Raw genomic sequence first — 19,891 nt, forward strand, 5'->3', positions numbered from 1 at the left:
TTACAGAAAAATTTAAGCTGGTAATACAAAAAACTTACAACTTTTGAACACTTTACTTTGTGCCAGATGCTATTCTAAATGCTTTTCATGACTTGCTTCACAATCTTAAGAATTCTATGAGATAGATACTATAGCCACCCCACTTTACAGATAAAAAACTGAGGTCCAATGGGGTTAAACAACTTGCTGCATGTCACATATCTAAAAGGTAGTGAAGCCTCGATTCCAAAGTATGCAATTTTGCTTCAGATATTCTTAACAGTTGAGATGATCACTTAAAATTTGAGGAAGAAAAAGAATTGCTAAACTATTGTCCTAGAGAGACAAAAGCTATTTTAACAAAAAAAGAAAAAAAAACAAGACTTGCCACGGGTATCAAAATACCTGAAATAATTTTTTCTGAAATCTAGAGAAAAAATACTTTAGTTTGAAAGGGGGCACTAAAGGAAAATTGTCCTGGTAACCACAGTGGATCACAGAAATTGCATCAGGACTCAGCTTGAAGGGATCCATACCAAGAATGGTTAGGAGACCTGGGCTGCCAAGTGCTTTGGTTTGGGCTGAGACGGCCCCTGACTAGCTGGGATGCCTTGAGGCATGGGCCTCGGTCATTTAAACGGGTAACTTAAAACCAGAAGGGAACCAGGTAAAGCCATCGCAAAGAACGCGGTGAAAAAGATAAAGCTGAAGCCAATCACAAAAAGTGGACTAAATCTGCTACAGACAACGGGTGCGTAAAGAAAAAAATACGCGTTTGTGGCTTCTGATCTTAAAAAAAGGCCAAGAACTACAAAAAGGACCCTGCCACCTTAGAAGGCAGGGAATGTGAAGAATCCAACGTAAACCTCGGCTAAAAGAAGTGAAAAGCACATGGCCCACCCACACCCACGGCATTTAAAAATAAGACGAGAATTCCTACAGCCAAATCAGTTCCTACGGTTTCAGCCAATTCCTGATATTAAGTCCCCAAACCAAAGCATAAATGTACTTTACTTGGAACCGGAGTGGGGGGTCCCGCAACGACCCAAGGCGGTCCTGCAGCTCACACGCTCACCCGCGCGCTCCGAGCCCGGACGCCCGCCGTGCGCCGGAAGTCCGCCCAGCGGGATCCGGAGCGTGCCTCCAACCCCCCCCCCGTCGCCCCGCCCGCCGGCCGCGCCACCCCATTGGTCAGCGCGGCCCGTGGTGGCCGCAGCGAGGCAATCAAGTGTGATTCCCTCTGGTTCTAGTGCGCGGCCCGAGCTTACTCCACAGTAAAGATAACAAGACCTTGCGCGTTTATAATGGGTCACTGTACTATCGGGGTTCACGTAACGTCTCTATTCCTCCTTAGGAGCTTTCACAGCTCTGTGGGGGTGGGGGGCGCAAAATGCTAAACCCACGATTTGCTAATTGTTGCTAAGGAGTCAGAGCTGACCAGCTACTGCCGGGAGTCTCCGGACACGCTCGACTCCTGACGAGCCTAGAGTGCACCTGATTTTGAGCTGCAGGCCGCCTAAAATCCCTGGCCTATTGCTTTAAAAAAAAAAAAAAAAAAGACAACGCTGGTTATGGGACGCCATGAGAGAAAGACGGGGGTTAAAACATGTCCTTCGCATTCGCACCATAGTGGGGGCGGGCGCCGATTAATGATTTTCCGGATGCATCTCCCTGCCAAAACACCACTTGGCGCCACCCAGGAACGGCAGAAGCCCCTTATCAAACCACGCAGCACTTCTTGCTCCCTTTCCTCATGCTATTTAATCTGGAGTATTTAGTAAGCCTCCCCACTGTTGCAGACAGACACCGTAAACTGACACAGTCGCCTCAACAGAGACTTCTCCTGTAATGGCGCCTGCGTCAGTCACTAACATGGCGGACATAGTCGTGCGCGGCGCAAACGTCAGCACCTCTACCCTAGCCGCTCAGAAACAGCGGAGGAGAACTAGGCCGTGCTCACTGATTGGTCCAGAGGCGGAGCGTGCCGGTCCGGACGCTCCCACAGAAGCCAATCAGGACGGCGAGAGACGGAATTGGCCGCTGCGCCTCCTCCCGAGGCATGCTGGGAGCCTGGAGGACTAGCGAGGAGGAGTTGAGAGAACGGAGCGGACGCCATGGCGACCAACATCGAGCAGATTTTTAGGTCTTTCGTGGTCAGCAAATTCCGGGAAATTCAACAGGAGCTTTCCAGGTAAACGCTTCCCAGTCTCTTCTGCTCTCAAGGGACCGGTAGGGCCCCGTGTAGCTTTCCATGGCACCCTTCTTCGGGGACGCCGTCGTTCCTCGCCTCAGGCCCCGCTACAGCCCCGCCTGGGCCTGGGATCCATTTTCCGGGCCTCCCCCCCCCCCCATCCGCTCCCTCCCTTCCCAGCGAGGAACTTCGTGTTTTTTGAGGTAACCCCAGGCTCCTTCTTGTAGAACCGGGTTATGATGCTCATTCTTTCCCGTTTGGTCATCTCTTACCCTTTACTCGTACGCCTGGTTGTCCACCAGGGACGGGCCTAGTTCCTTACTCGGCTCCTCCTCCGCCGCCGCGTTTCCCCTCCCCCTCTCCGCCTCCGCGGATTTCGCCGGCCGGTGCCTCTGACCGGAAAGGGTCTCTAACGGCCGTTTCTTGAGTAATCTTAAATCCGCTTTATTGTCGCAAGCCATTCGGGGGGTCGTGGTCCTTTAATTAGATTATTTGGGCCCTCGGGTCCTGTGGCCTCCACCAGGCAGCGTTCTAATGGATTAGAAATGGAAGCGAAAGCTCCTCAAATTCATGTTAGGTACTTTGACAAAATATTGGAGGGGGAAGATGGAAGAGGATTTTTGACTTCACAGTTTTTTCGTTTGGCGAGCGGAATATGTTTGCGTTTACGTCCAATTTAATTTTTTTGTTGTTGCTACTTCTGCCCCGGTTGACATATACGACCAACCGGCTACTTTTGCCGTTACGCTTAGACTTTACGTAGTTTACCCTTGGTTTCAAAATTTGAATGGAAAGAGATTTCGGAAGAAATCGTTGTTTACTGAGAAAGGAAAACGGTGTTGGTTACGATGTTACGTGGGCGTCTTTTAGTATTTTTGCTTCATGTAACGTAAACATTCCGAGTTTAAATGTTTTTTGCCAGTTACATTTCGAAAGTTTAGAGTAAGAGCATGAATTTGAAAACGCGGTTTTGTAAACTAAGTGCTGAAATTAACATAGGGTTATTGGGGCAACGGTCTAGTATCGCTAAGATGATTTTTGGCAGGGTATATTGTTTAAGTAGGAAATATATACGCTCGCTTATTTCATTGCTGTTTAAAATTTTGTTAGGCCGTTAGTGACTTTAGATGATGAGAAAAGACCAAAGGAATATAATTTTCTGAAAATTTTAATAGTTTCATCGGACAGTTGTGTTTACTTATTGTAGTGTACTTATTGTAGTGTAGTGTTTTTATACCCCTTAAAAATCCGTTTTTGTATTTGAAAGACAAGTGTTTTACTGTAAAAATTTTAGAAAAAATAAAAACTGAGAAAGTTGGAAAACCGCATAATGTTTTTTCATTTTTCCTCCTGTATGTACAGATGCTATATACATGTTTTGTGAAGTGTGATCATCTTGTGTTGTTTTTTCACCTGATGGTGAACAAATTTTTGTCTTTTGTCCCATTCTCCGTTGTCTTTTCGGACATTTTTTAATGGCTCCATAGAACTCTTTTGTAGGAAATGTATTGTTGGATATTTAGATGGTTTGAAATTTTCATCCCATTTCAGTAATTGAGATGAATTGTCTGATGGCTTTAAGGTGATTATTGTAATCTTTTTTTAGTTACACTTCTCTGATTTTTAAATCCATGGCTTAGTAGTAAGGTGATTCATTATGTGTAAGTGCTTAGGAAAAGGAAAAAAAAGCTTCCAAAAGTCTAAAAAGAATATTAGATAAACTTATTATCAGGAATGTTCAGTTTCTTGTCAAAGAAGTAATTATCAGTCTGAGAGCAAAATTTTGATTATTATTTCAGTGAGTTATATTTGCCATATTTTTTTCTTTGTATTTTTACAATAATTTGGGTAAGGGGCTGACGTTTAAGTAAAGTAAGTTATTTATTGAATATAGATGGTCGTTAAAGTATAAGTTCTGGTTTTGAATACCAGCTTTGCCTTCTAGTAACTATGTGAACTTTGGTTTCTTCTCTGTGGGTCATTTTCCTCATTTGTAGAATCAGAGTGACAGTGCTAATTATAAGAGTTTATGAATTAAGGAATGTAGACCCATGACTCTAATTAATAGTAAGTGGTAATTATTGTGTGACTCCTTATAAAGCCAAGTGTTCTAAATAACAGTTAACTACTGATTTTTTTTTTAACCATCCAGAAATTTATCAGGTAGTGGAGCATAATTGTTTGATCTGTTATTTTAGTAGACTTTAATTAAATCGTGTTGAAATTATTTTTCAAAACAATTTTGTTATCACAAAAATAGTAAAAATCACTAGCTAAATGACATGACTCTCACGTCTAGATTCTTATGGCCCTGTGAATTGAAAACACATTAAGTCATCTATATTAATTTATTCGTGAAATAAAATGTCACTTGTTTTCCATGAGTTTTTTTGAACATCAGAAAATACTAGGATTCTTTACAGTGGGTAAAAGTTATATAAATGTGTTTTTCTTTTTAAATTTTATGTCATTTCAGTGTTTTAATCAGTCTAAACCTGATTTGAGGCTACAGTTTGCCCTTTTTACTTAATGTGTCTATGGTAACTGTTCCTTGACATTGTTGTAGCTGATTGTGATCCATGTACAGATGTGGTTTTATTGTGGCTCTAGCTTCTATCATAATGTTAGGTGGTATATTTTTCTTTGGATATGTATTGTGATTAGTAGTTTTTCTCCTCTGAGATAAAAATGCAAGTAACCTGAATATGAAACTGTTTAGGCTTCTGGAAATACTGTATATTTTATAAGGAGCTTAGAAACCTGTTTTAAAGACTTTTTCTTAATTTTTACAGTTCTGAAAATGAAGTTATTGTGTAAAAATGAAAATGTTCCAACTTTTAGTAGTTAGAATGAAGGAAGCACCATTGGTGAGGAATATCCTCTGAACGAAATACAAAAATGGTTATTTTTGTAAAATACAAAAATACTTTAATCGAGTTACAAATATTATATAGTATGGTAAAAGTATTAATGAACTTTGGTAACTTTTCTTGTCAAGTGGAAGGAGTGAAGGCCAGCTCAATGGTGAAACAAATACTCCTAATGAAGGAAACCAGGCAGGTGATGCAGCTGCCTCTGCCAGGAGCCTACCAAATGAAGAAATAGTTCAGAAGATAGAGGAAGTACTTTCTGGAGTCTTAGATACAGAACTACGTTATAAGCCAGGTAAGCTGGAGATAATCAGCATCTTAAAAACTAAGGTTTTTAGCTAGCTAACAGTATTATTTCTTTATTGCAGGGTATTTAAAAATAGACTGAAACTTCGATAAATTTTAGTCTATTTACTGACGACATTGTTTAAATTTTTCTTTGAAAATATGGTTGTACTGAAACGTGAGCATTGATACGTGTTTGCTTTGCTGCTGGAATGTAACTTTATTCTATTCTGTCCTGTGCCTCACTGCCAGGATTTTAAATGTGGGTTTTCATTGAGCATTGGTGTAAATGTCAGTTTTGGAAGGTGTTGGAGCCTGGACCAAATCTGTAATGATTTTTACGACCCTAGGAGGAGGTTTTAGTTTAAAGCCTAAGGTTAGAGATTGCCTTGTTTTTGCATCTAGTTCTCTTCAAAGTGCAGCGGATGGAAAGGAACCATTGCCTTGATATTTAGTGTTTTGGAAATTAAATAAATGATGCTTAGAAATGAAAGACTTATGATCAAGCACAAAAATGACTCTTCATTTAGTGTTGGAAGTGGAGGGGTGGTATGGTTTTTTTCTTATTTTTAAATTGTTTATGATATAAGATCTGGTAAAAAACAGCATAGATTTCAGCTATACTTAGATTTATGGCTGTAACAACTGTTTCTTGGTTGAAGTATAACTTGGCTAACTAGCTTTAGGTGCATAATAAACAAGTAGTAGAAAGAAATTAGTTTTGTTTTAGAATAGGTCTTATCACATGTTGATTCATCTTCTCTATTTTTTGAGAGAGAGAGAGAGAGATTGATTGAGCACTAGTGGGGGAGGGGCAGAGAGAGGGAAACGCAGAATCCGAAGCAGGCTCCAGGCTCTGAGCTGTTAGCACAGAGACCAACATGGGGCTCGAACCCAAGAACCGTGAGATTAGGACCTGAGCTGAAGTCGGATGCTTAACCAACTCAGCCACCCTTAAGTTTATTTCTGAGAGAGAGCCTGAACAGGAGAGGGTCAGAGCCATGGGAAGAGAGAGAATCCTAAGCAGGTTCCACACTGCCAGTGCAGAGCTCAACTCGGGGCTTGATTCCATGAACTATGTGAGTTCATAACCTGAGCCAAAATCAAGAGTTGGGCATGTAACCAGCAGAGCCACCAAGGCCTCCCTTCCCCATAATCTTAGTGGCCTGGATTTCTGATTAGCTTTTCTGGGGTCACTAAAATTTATCTAACAGGATATTGATTGGTATTAGAGGAACTTTACCTGGTTGTAAAGTAGAAAAGAAGTTATTTTCTATTTCAGAAAAATGCAGTGATTTTAAGTTAAATGTAAAGAGGTAGAAGAGTTTCTTTCCTAAATGATTTATTTTTTAAGTAAAAATGTTAAGATTGTTTTCATAATTTTGGAGGAGTGTTGGGGGGAAAGGTGTTTATTAGAATGTAACATAAAGACTATACTTTCAGGGATCATTTCTATAGTTCGTTACTAGAATGTAACGTAGGTGTAATGAAATAAAGTTCAAGTTTCGTGTTGATGCTTTACATTAGTTCAGCCCTTCATATACTACATAAAAGCAATCATTAGCATTTGCTGAGGGCTTACTATGTGTCAGTTCAACGTACTTTGTATATTTTAACTCCTATTTTGTCCTCTAACTTTAGGAGACAGAGTGTCAGTAATTTGGCCAAGTCTATTCATCTAGTGGGTGGTGATTGATTGAGGGTCCAAAAGCAGATAGTTTCTTCCAGAGCCAGTGCTGTGTTGCTTCCTGTGTGAATAGGGGTTATGAAATAGTCATAAAAATTATTTAATGGGTGTATTTTTTATAGCAATTTGAATTTCAACAACTGATAATACAAAATATTCTTTGATAAGTGTAGTTTGAAAAAAGTACTTTGTTCTATTTTGAGAACTGGAGAAAATAGCTTTAAGCTTTTTAAAAAAATGTTTTAAAATATTTATTTTTGAGAGAGAGCGCGTGAGCATGAGTGGGGGAGGGGCAGAGAGAGAGGGAAACACAGGCTCCTGAAGCAGGCTCCAGGTTCTGAGCCGTCAGCACAGAGTCCAACGCGGGGCTTGAACTCCCAAGCGGTGAGATCATGACCTGAACCAAAGTAGGATGCTCTGTCGACTGAGCCACCCAGGTGCCCTGAAAATAGTTTTAAACTTAGCAAAACACAATTTAAGTGCCAGGTTTTTGTGATTGATTGAAGTTGCTGATAATTTCAGGCTTTAGTTGTAGGGAAAAAATTTGGAAAACTTCAGTCTTCAGGTAATAGGTTTATAGAAAGTGGTTTATGTAGTAACTTTAATGAGAAGTGTTATACAATGGTATTTTAACTTGAAACATAAATCTTGTTTATGTGACTTATCTAAGTTTACTTTGGGGAATGTTTGACAAATTACAATAAATTTCCTTTACTTTCAGACCTGAAGGAGGCCTCCAGAAAAAGTAGATGTGTGTCAGTACAAACAGATCCTACTGATGAAATTCCCACCAAAAAGTCAAAGAAGCATAAAAAGCACAAAAATAAAAAGAAGAAAAAGAAGAAAGAAAAGGAGAAAAAATATAAGAGACAGCCAGAAGAATCTGAATCAAAGGCAAAATCACATCATGATGGGAACATAGATTTAGAATCGGATTCCTTTTTGAAGTTTGATTCTGAACCTTCAGCGATGGCATTAGAGCATCCTGTAAGAGCATTTGGCCTTTCTGAGACCAGTGAATCTTCTGCAGTTGTGTTAGAACCTCCTGTGGTATCAATGGAGGTATCAGAGCCACATACCTTAGAAACTCTGAAGCCAGCTACAAAAACCGCAGAACTGTCAGTTGCATCAACATCCGTAATTTCAGTGCTGTCAGAGCAGTCTGTGGCAGTCACGCTGGAAGCACCCATGACAAAGATTCTGGATTCCTTTACAACGGCACCAGTGCCTACTACAACAGTAGTGCTAAAGTCATCTGAGCCAGTTGTAACAATGTCCGTGGACTATCAAATGAAGCCTATGCTAAAATCTTTGGATACCACACCTCCAGAGCAATCAAAGATGTTAGAACCTCTGGTAACAAAAGGGCTAGAGCCATCAGAAACCCTCGTGGTATCATCGGAGATACCTGCTGAGGTGCACCCTGAGCCAAGCACATCAACAGCAGTGGATTTTCCAGAGTCGTCTGCAACTGAAGTGCTCAGATTGCCAGAGCAGCCTGTAGAAGTACCATCGGAGATCGCAGATTCATCTATGACAAGACCACAGGAGTTGCTGGAGTTGCCCAAGACCACAGCGTTGGAGCTGCCGGAGTCGTCGGTGGCCTCAGTGATGGAGTTGCCGGGGCCACCTGCGACCTCCAAGCCGGAGTTGCAGGGGCCCTCTGTGACTCCAGCGCTGGAGTTACCTGGGCCCTCTGCTACCCCGTTGCCAGAGTTGCCAGGCCCCCTTTCTACCCCAGTGTCTGAGTTGCTAGGGCCCCCTGCGACAGCAGTGCCTGAGTTGCCGGGGCCCTCTGTGACATCAGTGCCACAGTTGTCGCAGGAATTGCCAGGGCTTCCGGCACCATCCATGGGGTTGGAGCCACCACAGGAGGTACCAGAGCCACCTGTGATGGCACAGGAGTTGCCAGGGCTGCCTGCGGTGACAGCAGCGGTAGAGTTGCCAGGGCAGCCTGCGGTAACAGTAGCAATGGAGTTGGCCGAACAGCCTGTGACGACGTCAGAGTTGGAGCAGCCTGTGGGGATGACAGCGGTGGAACATCCTGGGCAGCCTGAGGTGACGACGGCAACAGGGTTGCTGGGGCAGCCTGAGGCAGCGATGGTGCTGGAGTTGCCAGGACAGCCAGTGGCAACGACAGCGCTGGAGTTGCCAGGGCAGCCTTCGGTGACTGGGGTGCCAGAGTTGCCAGGGCTGCCTTCGGCAACTAGGGCACTGGAGTTGTCAGGGCAGCCTGTGGCAACTGGGGCACTGGAGTTGCCTGGGCAGCTCATGGCAACTGGGGCACTGGAGTTCTCGGGGCAGTCTGGGGCAGCTGGAGCCCTGGAGCTTTTGGGGCAGCCTCTAGCAACAGGGGTGCTGGAGTTGCCAGGGCAGCCTGGGGCGCCAGAGTTGCCTGGGCAGCCCGTGGCAACTGTGGCGCTGGAGATCTCTGTTCAGTCTGTGGTGACCACAACGGAGCTGTCAACGATGACCGTGTCGCAGTCCCTGGAGGTGCCCTCGACGACAGCGCTGGAATCCTATAATACGGTAGCACAGGAGCTGCCTACTACATTAGTGGGGGAGACTTCGGTAACAGTAGGAGTGGATCCCTTGATGGCCCAGGAATCCCATATGTTAGCTTCTAACACCATGGAGACCCATATGTTAGCGTCCAACACCATGGACTCCCAAATGCTAGCATCCAACACCATGGATTCCCAGATGCTAGCGTCCAACACCATGGATTCCCAGATGTTAGCCTCTAGCACCATGGACTCCCAGATGTTAGCAACCAGCTCCATGGACTCCCAGATGTTAGCAACCAGCTCCATGGATTCCCAGATGTTAGCTACCAGCACCATGGATTCCCAGATGTTAGCAACCAGCACCATGGACTCCCAGATGTTAGCTACTAGCTCTATGGATTCTCAGATGTTAGCATCAGGCACTATGGACTCTCAAATGTTAGCCTCCGGCACCATGGATGCCCAGATGTTAGCATCTGGTACCATGGATGCCCAGATGTTAGCATCTAGTACCCAAGATTCTGCTATGTTGGGTTCAAAATCTCCTGATCCCTACAGGTTGGCTCAGGATCCTTATAGGTTAACTCAGGATCCCTATAGGTTAGGTCATGACCCTTATAGGTTAGGTCATGATGCTTACAGGTTAGGGCAGGACCCCTATAGATTAGGCCATGATCCCTACAGACTAACTCCAGATCCCTATAGGATGTCACCTAGACCCTATAGGATAGCACCCAGGTCCTATAGAATAGCCCCCAGGCCGTACAGGTTAGCACCAAGACCCTTGATGTTAGCATCTAGACGTTCTATGATGATGTCCTATGCTGCAGAACGTTCCATGATGTCATCTTACGAACGCTCTATGATGTCCTATGAGCGGTCTATGATGTCCCCTATGGCTGAGCGCTCTATGATGTCAGCCTATGAGCGCTCTATGATGTCGGCCTATGAGCGTTCTATGATGTCCCCTATGGCTGAGCGCTCTATGATGTCAGCTTATGAACGCTCTATGATGTCAGCTTACGAGCGCTCCATGATGTCCCCAATGGCTGACCGATCTATGATGTCCATGGGTGCCGACCGGTCTATGATGTCGTCCTACTCTGCTGCTGACCGGTCTATGATGTCATCGTACTCTGCAGCTGACCGATCTATGATGTCATCTTACACTGCTGATCGTTCAATGATGTCTATGGCAGCTGATTCTTACACCGATTCTTATACTGATACATACACGGAGGCATATATGGTGCCACCTTTGCCTCCTGAAGAACCTCCAACAATGCCACCATTGCCACCTGAGGAGCCACCAATGACCCCACCATTGCCTCCTGAGGAACCACCAGAGGGTCCGGCATTACCTACTGAACAGTCAGAATTAACAGCTGAAAATAATTGGCCTACAGAGGTACCAGCATTACCTCCTGAAGAGTCTGTATCGCTTTCTGAACCTTCTGTGAGTCAAAGTGAGATTTCAGAGCCTTCAACGTTGCCTGCTAATTATTCAGTACCAGCATCAGATCCTTCAGTGTTAGCATCAGAGGCCACTGTGACTGTTCCAGAACCACCATTAGAGCCAGAGTCTTCGGTTACATCAACACCTGTAGAGTCTGCTGTAGCAGCAGAAGAGCAACAAATTGTTCCAGAGAGACCAGTGACTTACATGGTGTCTGAAACTCCCGTAATGTCAGCTGAACCAATTGTATTAACATCAGAACCTTCAGTTATGTCTGAGACAGCAGAATCCTTTGATTCCATGAAACCTTCAGGACACGTTGCCTCAGAGGTATCTCATTCCCTCCTGGAGCCAGCCGCAACTAATCCAGAGCCATCACAGAGCACTCTAGAGCTGTCAGCCGTGGCTGTCTCAGAGCTACCAGCTGTGGCTGTCCCGGAGCCACCAACTGGGACTGTTCCGGAGCCCCCAGCTATGACTGTCTTGGAGACTCCAGCCATGGCTATCCCGGACCCAGCAGCTGTGGTGGTCTCTGACCCAACAGCTATGCCTATTCCAGAACCACCCACAGCTGAGGCTGTCCCGGAGACTGTGGCCTTGGCTGAGTCAGAGCATGTTACCATTTCTTTGCCAGTTGTTTCTGCCCTGGAGCCTACTGTGCCTGTTCTGGAACCAGCAGTGTCAGTCCCTCAGCCTAATGCAGTTGTTTCAGAACCATCTGTTTCAGTTCAAGAATCCACTGTGATAATTTCAGAGCCTGCTATCACTGTCTCAGAGCAGACCCAGATAATATCTACTGAGATAGTTTCAGAGTCTACACCAATGATACTGGAGTCTGATGTTATAAAAGGACTGAATTTACTATCTGGTGATCAAAATCTTGCTCCAGAGATTGGCATGCAGGAGATTCCCATGCATTCAGATGAAGAGCCACATGCTGAAGGACACCTGAAGAATGACCCTTATGAAAGTGAGCATGGTACAAATACAGATCTTAATGTAAATAATCACCTGGTTGCTAAAGGGATGGAACATGACACAGTGTCTGCTGCCACCACTGGTGCCGTTGGTGAAATTGGAGAAGGGAATATTTTATCCATCAGTGAGACTCAACAGTGCATAGTATTGGACACCTGCTCTAGTGTTAGTGAAGCTGATGGAGGAACTCTGTCTTCTGCTGGTCCCTTTGCTCTTGAACCTGATGCAGTGGGAACTAGTAAGGGTATTGAATTTGTTACAGCATCTACTCTCACTTCAGTTAGTAAATATGATGTTGAAGTATCTTTAACCACTCAAGATACTGAACACGACATGATAATTTCCACTAGTCCCAGTGGTGGTAGTGAAGCTGACATAGAGGGACCTTTGCCTGCTAAAGACATTCATCTCGATTTACCATCTAATAACTTTATTGGTAAGGATGTAGAAGAACCATTACCTATGAAAGAGTGTGACCAGACACTAGCAGTTGCTCTCAGTCCTAAAGAAAGTAGTGGAGAAGATAAAGAAGTACCTCTTCCTCCTAAAGAGATACTGTCTGATTCAGGATTTTCTGCCAATATTGATGAAATTAATGAAGCAGATTTAGTGAGACCATTACTTCCTAAGGACATGGAACGTCTTACAAGCCTTAGAGCTGGTATTGAAGGACCTTTACTTGCAAGTGAGGTTGAGCGTGACAAAACTGCTGCCAGTCCAGTTGTAATCAGTATACCAGAAAGAGCTTCAGAGTCCTCTTCAGAGGAGAAAGATGATTATGAGATTTTTGTAAAAGTTAAGGACACACATGAGAAAAGCAAGAAAAACAAGAATCGGGACAAAGGTGAGAAAGAAAAGAAAAGAGACTCTTCATTAAGATCTCGAAGTAAGCGTTCCAAGTCTTCTGAACATAAATCACGCAAGCGTACCAGTGAATCTCGTTCTAGGGCAAGGAAGAGATCATCTAAATCCAAGTCTCATCGCTCTCAAACACGTTCAAGATCACGTTCAAGACGCAGGAGGAGGAGCAGCAGGTCAAGGTCAAAGTCCAGAGGAAGGCGATCTGTATCAAAAGAGAAGCGTAAAAGATCCCCAAAGCACAGGTCGAAGTCCAGGGAAAGAAAGAGAAAAAGATCAAGTTCCAGGGATAACCGGAAAACAGTTAGAGCTCGAAGTCGCACCCCAAGTCGTCGGAGTCGGAGTCACACTCCGAGTCGTCGAAGAAGATCTAGATCTGTGGGGAGGAGGAGCTTTAGTATTTCCCCCAGCCGCCGCAGCCGCACCCCCAGCCGCCGCAGCCGCACCCCCAGCCGCCGCAGCCGCACCCCTAGCCGCCGCAGCCGCACCCCAAGCCGCCGCAGCCGCACCCCCAGCCGCCGCAGCCGCACTCCTAGCCGCAGGAGAAGATCAAGGTCTGTGGTAAGGAGACGGAGCTTTAGTATCTCACCAGTAAGATTAAGGAGATCACGAACACCTTTGAGAAGAAGGTTTAGCAGATCTCCCATTCGTCGTAAACGATCCAGGTCTTCTGAAAGAGGCAGATCACCTAAACGTCTAACTGATCTGAGTAAGTAATTTTAAAATTTGGCATTATAAAAGAGAATGATATAAATCTGTTTTTTCTGATCTTTGAGTCAAATGGGATATTTTGGGTTATTGTTTTAGGTGAATATTTCTGTCTTTAAATTTCCATATAGTTGACTTTTGGGCAACATGGGTGTGTTTAAACTGGATGGGTCCACTTATACATGAATTTTTGGATAAAGTATTAGTATTGTAAGTGAATTTTTCTTACAGTTTTCTTAAAGTTTTCTTTAGCACACACAATGTAGTACATGTACAAATATGTGTTAGCTGTTTATGTTATCAGTAAGGCTTCTAGTCAGCAGTGTACTCTCAGTAAAGTTTTTGGGGAGTCAAAAGTTGTATGTCATTTTCAACTACAAGGGTGTCAGTGCCTTTAACACCTCTTGTTCAAGGGTCAACTGTAATTAGATTATGGGTTTTAGAAAATGTAGGGGTAAGTAAATTTGTAGTTAGAGTTGAAAAGACCTGTTTTGAAGTATATTCGAATCAAGGTACAAACCATACTTGAATGTTTTAGTTTGCTTGAACTGTTTCTCATAACCAAATGGAAAGTAGAAGTCTAGTTAAAGATAAGGCTAGTATATGCTGAGCTTGTTTTATTATTGTATACGAACATAGATCCTTGCACACAAGCCTAAAATTACAGTGTGTTTTTTAAAAATAAGTTACATGTTTGAAAATGGCAACACAGGGCTGTTAAATGTGTGCGAAGGTAATTCTGATTGGTATGATGGGTAAAGAAAGTGAATAAGGGGATTTTGTTGGTGGGGAGTTATTTCTTATCTGGGTGGGTGATACCAGCAAAATAAAGTTTGTTAAAATGATTTTAGTATTTTAATAATCTGCCTTTTAAAATAAAGTGCTGTAGTTCCCCTTGACTTCAGAGGTGTGCAGGGATGATTAAAAGTGGATGGATAGTGCATGACTACTTGCAATAATGGATAATTTATCATTATTTTAGTAGATTGAACATTTCCAGGTCAGGGTTGTCTAAAGAAAAAGACCCTCACAGAGCATTAAGGGAGAATTTATTCAGTTCAAAAGTTGAGTTGTTTTTTTAAAATTTATTTTTAGAGAGAGCAAGTGTGCATAAGTGGGAGAGAGGGGCAAAGGGGGAGAGAGAATCTCAAGCAGGCTCTGTGGTCAGCACAGAGCCTGACACTGGGCTCAATCCCATGATGTTGAGATCATGACCTGAGCCAGAATCCAGAGGTGGACGCTTAACCAGCTGAGTTACCCAGGCGCTCTGAGTTCTTTTTGGTTCAGTAGAGGAGATGTGGATAAAATGCATGTATGTCTCATTTACCAAATAGTAACTTGCCAAAAAGAGCATAAGGTGATGACTACCTGTATGGTTAAGGCACTTTGGAGCACACTGGAGAGGAGTTTTAAATTCTGGCTTGTTAGAAGAGGTGGCACTTGAACTTGGGCTTAAAGAATGATTTTAAAACGTCAGAAGGAAAGTGATTGTAAGGGCATGATACTTTCAGTAAACAAAGAGGGCTGTGCAGGTGTGTGTGAGAGTGACAGGGTTCCGTGTGTGAGAGTGCAGGGTTCTATATAGAAATTTAGCTATTTTGTATAGTGTTTGGATGGGAAGGCAAATGTGGAATTAATAGGGGCATTTGCTTAAAAACTGACCTGAAGAGTGGTTTGATCAGAGCTATATGTTAGGGCAGAAAATCGGTGCCTTTAATTTTGTTAGTATATAAGATTTTAGATAAAATGTATTTAGTTGTATAGGAAAACTGCTTATATTTTTCCTCTTCCAGATAAGGCTCAATTACTTGAAATAGCCAAAGCTAATGCAGCTGCCATGTGTGCTAAGGCTGGTGTTCCTTTACCGCCAAACCTAAAGCCTGCACCTCCACCTACAATAGAAGAGAAAGTTGCTAAAAAGTCAGGAGGAGCTACCATAGAAGAACTAACTGAGGTAAGCTAGACAGAATTTGTTTACATTCTTAAATGGATTATTTCAGTGATGTTGACTCTGGAGCGTGCCAAAACCCGAATTGTGGGCTGAACTGATAATGGCTGGCACCGAGTGGCCAAAACCCGAAATACAGATGTGGCAGCGGCAGAAGCTCTGTTTAGCAGACCATTATCCGGGATGGCTAAGCTCCGCTAGCTAAAAGTTACTTCCCATTACTTTTGCTTTCCAGTTTTAGAAGCCAAACTGACTGAGGAGTGGGACGGTTCGTTTGAATGGAGGAGGTGTTGAGTGAGCAACACGCAGAAGCTCGCCTACAGTTTCGTTTCCATTCACGACGTGTTCACTGATCGCCACGAGTGTACTGCATATACGCAAAGACACAGACAATCTTCAGAAATGATCTTTTGCCACCGGAGCTTGGAAATTAATGAGAATAGCTGGCCATTGCCTGAAAGGAACTTCTTACGCATCAACATTTCGGGTTTTGGCTGTTTGGTACCAGCCATTGGTGATAATGGCCGGCCATTATCAGTTCTTCCTGCGGTTCGGGTTTTGGCAGTAACATATATTTTAGACACACTTACTTTTGTTTTTAAGAATTTGATCTTTTCAATTGAGGCTTTTTTTTGGCTTTGTTTTGTTAATATTATTATTTTTATTGTTATTTTTTTTTTTTGGGAGGACGCTGAAATACTGCTGCTAGGATCCAGAAATATCACACTGTTTCATATATTGAAACTTGTTATTGGCTAGCCTTATGCCAGCCTGCCACTGTTAATATATTCTGTTCCCCTTGGTTACAGGCTTGGTATACTCTGTGTTTTTTGGCCAATTGAGCTTTTTATCCTATTGTAACATTTTCAATTGATAATGGATGTGACAAATTCTACTGCTTGTATAGACAAGTCCACCCAATTTACTCTGACCTTTTTATAAAGCCAGGTAATGGAGTCTATTCCTTAGCTTCTCAGGAAGGAATTGACTTTGCTTTGTGTGTCAGACCTCATCAATTAACACCCTCTCCGTCATGCCTTATTTTCCATTCTTGAGTTTTGTTCCTTTAGAGACTCAACCTAGAACACATTTATGGAGAGACACATTGCTATCTAGCCCAACTGTACATGTTTCAAAGTTTTTATTTTGCCATGCATTTGAGAGTTCATATAGTTTTTAATCTGTTTCCTCACTTAGATTTATTGCAGTATGAATTACAACTTTTTTTTTTTAATTTAAGGACTTAGTGAAGGCTTCTATTACTTGCTCATCAAATCTAAGCTCCTTATCTAAAACGCTGTGAACACTTAGTGTTTTCCTGTATGTTTTTAAGCCTCATTTTCAGCCCTCTTGTTCCTTCTAAAGTTTCTCACCTTTTTACCACCATCTAACTAGGATGATTCTTTTTTTTTTTTTTTCCTGCCAATCCTTGTTCTTAACTATGAAAATATGGCTTAGAACTCTTCAAGGAATAGCCCTTGGTTATCAAATTCTGCCTGATTCTGTTTTCTCTTAAGCTTTTATTCTTTCAGCACTTATGTACTCCGTTTGTATAATATCATTTTGCACTTGTTAATTGTGTTGCTCTGTAAAAGCGTTCCTCAATTATTTCATGTGTATGTAATTCTGTTTCTTGAACTAGATTGTAAGCTCCTTGGGAGCAGGGACCATGTCTTCTACTTTTTTTTTTTTTGTATTCCCTGGACAGTGCCCAGTACAGTGCTCTGCACATAGTAGGTGCTCAATAAATGTTGTTGACTGACTGAACAGCTAGAGTGTGTTTAAATAATAGCTGATAAGCTAAGCTACTTATTTGCAACCTATTGTTAATCTTGTTTTATTTCTGAAAATTGATTTTATGTGGTTTTGATTTTTTAAGAAAACTACATGTTCCACGTAAAGTGTAAGATTTATCTTTTGTTTTTATTTTTTAAGAAATGCAAACAAATCGCACAGAGTAAAGAAGATGATGATGTAATAGTGAATAAGCCTCATGTATCGGATGAAGAGGAAGAAGAACCTCCTTTTTATCATCATCCCTTTAAACTCAGTGAACCCAAACCCATTTTTTTCAATCTGAATGTGAGTATTAGTGTTTATGGTTTGATGAAATAGCATAGGGACTGTTTAAATAAAACAAATGGAATATAATTGTTTTAATTTTTTATTAAATACTATAAGAAACTGTGAATTATTTTCAGATTATGTTGAAACATCTATTGAGTTTTAATTAAGGAAATACATTATTTTTTAGATTGCTGCAGCAAAACCAACTCCACCAAAAAGCCAGGTAACATTAACAAAAGAGTTTCCTGTGTCATCTGGATCTCAACATCGAAAAAAAGAAGCAGATAGTGTTTATGGAGAGTGGGTTCCTGTAGAGAAAAATGGTGAAGAGAACAAAGATGATGATAATGTTTTCAGCAGCAATTTGCCTTCTGAGGTAAGTAAGAGGAATATTGTGGTTTTTTTTGTTTTTTGTTTTTAATACCTGAATCTCCCATTTTATTGTTACTTTATATCTGATTTGGCTTCTGTTTCACTCTTCTTAGGGCCGGGTTAAACGGCAGGGCCGGGTTAGACGACAGATGAAACAACCCGCAGCTTCTCATTTGACAGTAACTCGATGCAATTCACTTTGTGGAACCAAGCCACAAAGTGAAAAGCATCGAATTGCAGAGAACAGTGTTATCACATCCCTACCCAACATTGGGCCCTCCTTGCACTTATGGGAAGGTAGCCCAAGGTACAACTATTTAGCTTCCCGTTTTGCTTCGAGGCTCTATAGCTCTAGATTTTGGTGGTAGCAAATTTACTGGGTGGAGGGATTGAGTAGAGAGAGGCAGATCCTCAGGTTCAACACAAGAACTGGATTGGAAAAGGTCACTGTAGGCTGATGTGTGGGCATCTTGAATACGTAACTTAGCCCATTGCCCTTAAATAATGGTTTCTTACTATCTCTTTGGGTTGTTTGTCAGATAGCCTTTAATTTTAATTATTTTCCCTTCCCCATGCTACCTTGGCCCTTTGGAATTCTTGTGTTTAACCTAATGCTCAGCCTTGGTACTCCATTTCCCTTCTCCTTCCCCTCTTTGCTACTATTAAAAGTTGGAGAAGTGGAATTGACACCTTGAAATTGCCATGAGGCTATAGTTGTATCTTGTCAAAATGACGCAGTAATAACGCCAAGTGTCAAAACAACCCCATTAAAATGCTGCCTGATTAAATAATGTGCTGCTAAATATAGTGCACATGAAAACAGCAAGACTGTATATATATGTAAATATATATATATATCTGTATCTTTGTATGTATCTCTGTATCTGTACCTTTGCTGTATCTTTTAATAAACAGTTTACTTTTATTTAACTTGTTGTGCAAAATCACGCTTGGGGGATCTGGGAGGGTGGAGACTTACTAGGGGGGGTGGGAGTTTTAAATGATACTATAGACTAGTTATCACCACTTGCCCTTGGTTCCAAAGCCCAGACATTTGTCCAAGGACTGGACTAGATAATCTGATACCCTTAAAATGTGGGACTTCTTCCCCACTTCTTTTCTTGCAGTTCTGGGATACGTAGGTCAGAGAGACCTGTTCTCTCCACCTCAGGTTCCTTTTTTTGGCCATATCTTCCACTAAACACCTTCATTATTACAGATAAATAAATCCTGTTGTTTATAAAACCAGAAAGTGAACAGAACCCAAATCAGAAATCTTTTGATAGTATTTTTTTCTCCCCTGAGCTATTCACAGGTGACATTTTCACTGTATTCTTTTGATTGGAATTTTAAGAGAGAGAACGTTCTATACAGTGAAGCTGGACACAATAGTTAACCAGTGCAACTTATGGTCACCAGTGATGGTCTATATTCAGTAGTTGAAGCAAGTTATACTCGCATCAGTAAGGAAGAGCTAGCTGATTTGGACAACATTTTAGTAAAATCAGTTGAGTAAGCTCAATTGCTAATCTCCAGATTAGGCTACCTGCACATCTCAAGAGGGAAAAGTTAACTGACATTTGCAATTGACTTAAATCTTGTAGTTGCTAAATATAAATCATGATAAGAGGACTGAACAGACTTAGAAATTCTGATACATATGCTTTTAGTAATTTGCAGATTAAGCATCTAAAAGAGTTGGGTAAAACTCTATTTAGGCCGATTATTTATGTCAGAAATACTTTTCAGCCGAGTAAAGCCACATAAATATTGAAAAGATCCAAGGGATAATCCTGGGAAGTGATCATAAGTATTTTAACGGCAGTCGAACATGTGGGAAGTGCTTAGTGAATCCTGATGACTGTTTCTTTTTAGAGACTTTATATATATATGTGTGTGTGTGTGTCTGTGTACACACACACGCGCGCGCGCACACACACACACACACACACACCTCTGAAATTTAGTACTCCACCATTTTCAGT

At 42.2% G+C, this 19,891-nt stretch overlaps 2 protein-coding genes and 1 pseudogene across 6 annotated transcripts in view; 2 read left to right on the forward strand and 1 right to left on the reverse strand.

Moving 5' to 3' along the window:
* The window catches only part of GART (phosphoribosylglycinamide formyltransferase, phosphoribosylglycinamide synthetase, phosphoribosylaminoimidazole synthetase), a 31,262-nt gene extending 30,182 nt beyond the window's left edge, over positions 1-1,080 (reverse strand). The window contains exon 1 of the mRNA XM_039228726.1: positions 994-1,080. The gene's annotated coding sequence lies outside the window, so the exon portion shown is untranslated. The remainder of the gene's footprint in view (positions 1-993) is intronic.
* Positions 1,081-2,055: 975 nt separating this feature from the next.
* SON (SON DNA and RNA binding protein) overlaps positions 2,056-19,891 on the forward strand; it is a 33,040-nt gene continuing 15,204 nt past the window's right edge. For 3 of the 5 annotated variants that reach the window (XM_039228531.1, XM_039228541.1, XM_039228552.1), the window contains exons 1-6: positions 2,056-2,170; positions 5,169-5,335; positions 7,734-13,520; positions 15,313-15,473; positions 17,403-17,549; positions 17,722-17,910. In XM_039228531.1, the coding sequence (XP_039084462.1) occupies positions 2,094-2,170; positions 5,169-5,335; positions 7,734-13,520; positions 15,313-15,473; positions 17,403-17,549; positions 17,722-17,910 (6,528 nt within the window). In that variant the 5' untranslated portion in view covers positions 2,056-2,093. Of the gene's footprint in view, positions 2,171-5,168; positions 5,336-7,733; positions 13,521-15,312; positions 15,474-15,702; positions 17,235-17,402; positions 17,550-17,721; positions 17,911-18,019; positions 18,837-19,891 lie in introns of those variants that run through there. The other 2 variants (XM_039228563.1, XM_039228572.1) reach the window with 2 other exon arrangements.
* Positions 6,753-6,904, forward strand: LOC120230379 (annotated as a pseudogene).

Source organism: Hyaena hyaena, unplaced genomic scaffold (genome assembly GCF_003009895.1).
Source record: "Hyaena hyaena isolate Hyena2069 unplaced genomic scaffold, ASM300989v1 scaffold_2, whole genome shotgun sequence".
Lineage (NCBI taxonomy): Eukaryota > Metazoa > Chordata > Mammalia > Carnivora > Hyaenidae > Hyaena > Hyaena hyaena.